The sequence below is a fragment of the Octodon degus genome, unplaced genomic scaffold, assembly GCF_000260255.1.
Source record: "Octodon degus isolate 3935 unplaced genomic scaffold, OctDeg1.0 scaffold00043, whole genome shotgun sequence".
Classification (NCBI taxonomy): domain Eukaryota; kingdom Metazoa; phylum Chordata; class Mammalia; order Rodentia; family Octodontidae; genus Octodon; species Octodon degus.
Genome location: NW_004524619.1, coordinates 6,409,091 through 6,415,787, shown reverse-complemented (window position 1 = coordinate 6,415,787; position 6,697 = coordinate 6,409,091). Strand labels below are relative to the sequence as shown.

Below are 6,697 nucleotides of genomic sequence, written 5' to 3'. Positions count from 1 at the left end.
CCTTGTGCTTGACAGGCAAGCACTTATCCAAGAATTCTAATTATATAAGTTTCTTTGTTTTGACAGTGAACTATTATGACTGCTCTGTAAATTCTTCATTTTTATTTTGGATAATTTTAATTGTCATATTCATTCATGTTTGTAAATAATTTATTTTCAATTTGCAATCTATTAAAAAATTAAAATAAAAAATAATTTTAAAAATAAATAAATAAAGGTCATAGGGAATCATGACAGGTTATTAGGACACACCAAAAGAATGTATCATTAGAGCATCCTTGCACAGTTTTGTTTATTGATTAACAGAACTCCATATAAGATAAACAACAGCAACTTACTTTACCCTATTCTTACTTTTTCAACCTTTATTAAAAGCCCAAGCATACAACATTTTTTTTTCTTTTTTTTTTTTTTTTGAGAGAGGGTCTAGCTATGTAGACCATGCTGGCCTAAAACTCAGAGCGATCCTCCTGCTTCTGACTCCCAAGTGCTAGCATTACTGCCACCACACCCAGCAAAAGTACCACATAAAATCTCTACACTTTAATGTTTTTTCTTCTTTTGCACTGTTAAGGATCAAACCCAGGGTCTCGTACATGCTGGGTAAGCACTGTATCACTGAGGTACATCCCCAACCCCCTGCAGTATATATACACAAATGCTCTTAAAAATTTTACTTAAGGGGCTGGCAAGATAGCTCAGAGGTCTAAAAGCGCCTGCTCACACAAGCTTAAGCAGGCACAGGGGACTGCAATTTGATCCCTGGCACCACATGCCATGCCAGCCCCGCCTCAGGGAGGGCTGAGCCAGCCAAAAAAAACAAAAACCAAAAAACATGACTTAAATTCTGAGATACTTAGATCACAAGTTCTGAATTCAATTTACTAATCTATTTTAATTACTAACTTATGAAACTATAGTGATCTTAAAAAAAAAAAACATTTTAAAGAGGTCAGACCAACAAGACAAATTTTTATAGCATTACATTACCTTCTTGTTTAGTTACCTTTATTTCTTTACACAGCATACTCTCTTCTTCTTCATGAATATAAAATTTCACAGTATTTTTCTGGACATCTTTCATGATTTTAACCAAACTATTAAACACTTCAGGTTCTAACTGGCTTATGAAATTTGAAAGAGCGGGTTGGGCAGAAATGTTTACATCACTGGGTGATTTTGTTTCTTTTTCTACTGGGTCCCGGGCAGAATCACCAGGTACAGTATGATCAGAAGTCACCATTAACTCACGAGTATGGTGTGGCTGGTTCAGTTCTCCTTCAGTTAAACCCAAAGTTATAGACAAATGCTGTTCATGAGAGTCGGCATCTTTCAAAGCATCACTACAAGCTGGCTCAAGGAGGTGTTTATTGTTGAAATCACTTGAGGAGACTGATACAACGTGCCTTCCAGGATTCAATGCTATCGTAGCACTGAAATCATTAGAATTAACTGGTGGCAAATTCCCACCCTTAGCTGATGCTTTAATAATAATAGTATTTAGCTTCTCATGTAAACCATCTACAAATTCCTGTACACCAGCTTTGGCAGTCTTAGAATGTATGAACTCAGAAAGCCGCTTTATCTTCTCTTGTGTTGAAAAGATAGGTGTAGAAATTCTACTGAGATATAAAACATTGTTTCGCTTCAAAATCTCTTCTATCTTCCTAGAAAAGAGATTGTATTCTCCTAACACTGTTTTCTCTGTAGTTTCACTCACTGTCGACGGCTCTGCTGCTGGCACACACTGCTCCTCCACTGTCACCACCTGACCTGTCAACACGTCTTCCTCAGTGGTGCCCTTTACTGTGTCTGTGAATGGAGAGGATGGAAACTGGTAATTAGAATTTCTGTCTACTTATTACCCAGGAATCATTAGGAAAGGCCTCCTGTGGTGGCAGACGCACCAGCTGTTTGTCTGGTGATTTCTAACCACAGGAAGAGTTATTATAAGAGCAACAAAAAAAAAAATGAAAATAAAAAAAAAAAATCAACATTTGAAAACTAACTATGAGATCACGGGAAAAAAAGGTCAAGTATATATTAAGAACTAAATTAGGCATCAGAAAGAAAAACAGAAATCTCAACTACCGGTGTGAACCCTTTTTCCTATTTGCCTGACCTATTTAGCCTGGTCTTTAGATTTCAATATGCAGAATAACAACTCTGAATATTTTTTTTTGTCTTTTGAAAGTGTTCAATGGAGCCTATCTGGCATTAATGCAAGCCACTGCTTCTTTCTGGCTCCTTATCATTCTACAGATCTCACTTTAATACCAGCTTTTTCCAACTACTGTATTCCTTGCTGGGCAGTGTCAACTATGGTAACTTCATATGAGAATTGAGTACAAAGCAACTGACAAAGTGCCAAACAGAAATGCTGTGGGAATAACTGCCAAGCATTTGGACCTTAGGGTTTAAGACAATCTTCTCGGCTTTCAACATTTCTCTCACAAGGTTGCCGAGTGGATTTCCTGCAATGTTAGGAAAATATTAGTTCATTGTATCAGAAAAAAAAGCCCAACAAGACAGGAAGAAAATATATTTCATAGCTGTATTTAAAATAATACTTTAACAATACTTTTATAGGCATTCCACTATGTTTGGAAACAATTCCAAGAGAAATCAGGACAGCTACAGGTCAGTGAGACCCTATACCAAATACATAAATTAAAAAAAAAAAATTTTTTTTAAAGTATTCTAAATCCATCTTTAAAAAAACAAGGGAGGGCCAGGGAGATAGCTCAGTAGAATTAAGTGCTTGCCTGGCAAGCATAGGGTCCTGAGTTCAATCCCCGGTACTGGAAGGAAAAAAAAAAACAAGGGAAAATATATTTAAGTTCAGCTTACAATAACATATTTTAGGAAAAGAAAACAATTGATAATCACTGCCTGGAAGACCATATTACACAAGTTTCTCTTTTTAAAAGTTAGTAGTTTTCCTTAAGACTTAATTGCTGCTATAATATAGGAAATGGTACCTCTAAATCAGAAAGTCTAGCTAAAGGGTTTCAAGGCCATGGTATGTTAGAGATAAGGTAATTTTCCTTAAGTTCATACTCAGGTTTATTCTACACAAAATTCACTTTTCATTTTCTACACACCTATACTTCTCCAAATGTTTTAAACAGTCTCAGTCAGCACCAATCAGCTTCTGACATTCTCTACCAATCCTGGCGGTTACCGTCAACCCCTGCACATATTAACTTCTGCAGAGACATTTGCTGGTCAAGATCACAGTAGGCCCACAGGTAGTGGACGTGAGAAGGGAAACAAAGTATCTTGAAGAGATAAAAATTATAACTATTTAAAACTGATAAAACAAAATTCAAGTTTCTGTAAGATTTTTCAAGAATATTCAATGTTGGGCTGACGATGTGGCTTAGTGGTACAGTTCTCACCTTGCATGCATAAAGCCTGAGTTCAATTACCAGCACCACAAAAAAAAAAAAAAAAAGGAATATTAAAATAGAGTTAAAAAAATAAATAAAAGTTTAGTACACATATAAGACATCTAGAAAGTTGATCCACTGAGAGAAAATTAAGTATAATTTGTTTAGTATTATCTTACTTCTTGAATTATGTATCATTTGAAACATTCTATTGAATTAAAAAAGAACTATACTTCATAAAAATAGGCTGAAGACTGCCCATAATTTTAAAACATTTGGGGCCAGGGAGATGGCTCGGTAGAATAAGCGCTTCCCTGGCAAGCGCAAGGGCCCGAGTTCAATCCCCGGTTCTGGGAAAAAACCAAAATTAAAACATTTGATTATTTTAAATGAAATACCTGCTCCTAAAATTTGTAGCTCAACATTAGACCATTAGGTTCCTTCCTGAAGGATTATGGTTAAAGAAAAATATTTACACTTAAAATATAAATTAAATCCACATGGAGAATTTTCCAAATGACAAAACCCTAAACCAAATGAATCTCTTTCAAAAATGTAGCCAGTCATGGTGGCAAATGCCTGTAATCCCAGATCAAGGCACAAGGATCGCTGCGAGTTTGAGGATCGCTGCGAGTTTAATGCTAGCCTGGGTTACAAAGTGAGTTTGGCCTTATTTGCATATAGTGAAACACTATCTCAAAAACGTTTTTAAAAAAGTAAACACCACTTAATTTTACTTTCACTAAAGTTCTCTATATATGGTTTTAAGGTCAACAACTTTAATATTTAAAAGAAAATCATCAATGAATGACCTAAAAGACACATATGTCTCAATATCCATAAAAATAAGTATCAGAGCACCACAATATTTTGATTTACAAGTGAAAGAGAAGTGGTGAGTTCTCCAAAGAGGACATGATTCAGGGTACTTACTCTTTCAGTTACAAAGTAAGAATATAGGGGGCCTGTCCCTTAGCTCTGTTCTTTAAGTGGCTGCTTCAACAAAGCAGTCAGGCTCAGGTTGCTGTGGCTGGATCCCCACAACTCAAGCCAGCCAAACCTGCCCTGAAGGCATTCGGAGCAAAAAATAAATAAATAAAATAAAATCCTTATTCCATTTTTCCCCAATTGCGCTGAGACAGCAATTGAGACTGGGCGCGATGGCACGTGCCTGTAATCCCAGTGCTAGGGAGGCCGAAAACAGGAGGATTGCTATGAGTCCGATCTACGCAGTGAGCCACCACAGACCCTGTAGACCCTGTCCTAAATAATATATATAGATCTATCTATCTATCTATCTATCTATCTATCTATATTCCATAGTAAAAGATATTTACCCCACTGAAATTACAGGGTAATTGATGTGATTAGGTTTTTACTATCCATCATGAAATATAAAATCTATTTGTCTCTTAATAAAGTTAAATGATTCTGGGGAAAAAAAAAGAATATAGTATCCATAAGAGAAGTGCAGATACCTATGCAACATTGTGAAGCACATGTAAGATATGTGCTATTTCTAATAACAAAAGAATTACTGATAGATGCATAACCATGTAATAAAATTGTTTAAATTCAGAATGATCAAGACTTGGCTATTTTTCCACTAATTTTTATAAAATAATAGCAGGAAATACCAAAAATTACAATTTTGCTGGGGGTGATGGTACTCATCCATAATTTCAGTACTCAGAGGCTGAGAGAGGAGGACTGCCCTAAATTCAAAACCAGCCTGGGCTGCATAGTGAGTTCAAAGCCAGACTGAACAAGATAATGGGACTCTGTCTCAAAAAAAAAAGATAATTTTATCACATTTATTAAAATGGTTAAAATGAGGGCCAGGGCCAGGGATGTGGCTCAGTGGCGCAATGCCTGTCTAGCAAGCGCGAGGCCCTGAGTTCAAGTTCCGGTACCAAAAAAAAAGAAAAGAGTAAAAAAAAAATTTAAATGAGGGCCAGGGAGATGGCTAAGTAGAAGAGCCTGAGTTCAATCCCTGGTTCTGCCAAAAAATAAAAATAAAAAATAAAAATTAAAAAAATAAATAAAAATTAAAATGTTTAAAATGACACCTGCCCTACACACACTTCGGATAGCATGTAAACAAACACAGCCCAAGACACTCAAGTTAAAAAAAAAAAGACACTCAAGTTAAAACTGCTAAGTGCTTAGTGATTTATTTATAAAATACAGTACTCTCTATACTTTCTATAATTAATAAAACTTAAATCAATGCCCTAGTGATGGAGAACCAGGAATTCAAATAGCAATTCTGAAGAAAGACACATTGGAAGGAAAGCAAAGCAAGCCTTCTCACCTGGTGCTTGTTTCTCACTGTGCTTCCCCAGCTGGTCTTCTGGACTTTTTGTATCTTCCCCTGAATGAAAACAATAGATTTGTATACTCTTCAGATGGCAGGGACACCCACTAAGCACTGTTCAGACAACCCCAAATCCAACAAATGTGAGTATTCTTTCTTTTGCCTAAAATATTCCTGGCCAATCTTTTAGAAATGGAAAGTTACTTCCCACTCAGGTGAGGAGATCTCAACACCTAGATTTCATGCCTTCAAATGGCTCTCAAAACCAAGTAGGAAGGTGTTTGAATGTGGAATGGTCAGGATAATCATTTAACTACAGTGGTCTCTCACTTATCTCGGAGGCTACGTTCCAGACACCCCTGTATAAGTGAAAATCAGCAAAGTAGCAACACTGTATTTTAGTATTTATATATATTTTCAGGCTTTATAAACCCTTCCCACACTCACAGAATCTTTCCCATGCTTTTAAGAACACTTCTAATGTTCTTAACCATTTTCTAAGCTCATAAACCTACATAATTTTAACAATATATGTATACTGTACAGTACTGCAAAAACCTGCACTACAGCAAAAAAATCCTCAATAAATATTTTAGATTAACATGTTTTGAGGGCTAATAGCTCAGCAGACTAAAGCACCTGCTTAGGCAGAGTGCAGCGGCAGGGGTTTGATCCCCAGGTGCCTTGCCGGCACTGCCCCCCACACCCCTAGGGTGAACTGAGACTGTGATTGAGACTGGCCTTGGTGGCACACACTGTAATCCCAAAACTTGGGAGGCTGAAAATAGGAGGATCTCTACGAGTCCCATCTACGCAGCGAGACCCTGAATACCCTGTAGGCCTTGCCCTAAATACAGAAAGAAAAAAAAAAAGTTTTGAAAACCCACAAAACAGGGCCAAGGTGATGGCTCGGTAGAGTAAGTGCTTCCCTGGGAATCACAAGGGCCTTGAGTTCCATCCCCGGTTCCAAAAAAAAAAAAAAGGGGGG

The 6,697-nt window shown here is 36.8% G+C and overlaps 1 protein-coding gene across 1 annotated transcript in view; it reads right to left on the bottom strand.

Moving 5' to 3' along the window:
* Positions 1 to 6,697, bottom strand: part of Fam208a (family with sequence similarity 208 member A) — a 59,347-nt gene that overhangs the window by 7,982 nt on the left and 44,668 nt on the right. Inside the window, exons 17-18 of the mRNA XM_023715731.1 lie at positions 5,707 to 5,766; positions 1,007 to 1,812 (exon numbers count right to left, since the gene is read on the bottom strand). Of these exons, the coding sequence (XP_023571499.1) occupies positions 1,007 to 1,812; positions 5,707 to 5,766 (866 nt within the window). The remainder of the gene's footprint in view (positions 1 to 1,006; positions 1,813 to 5,706; positions 5,767 to 6,697) is intronic.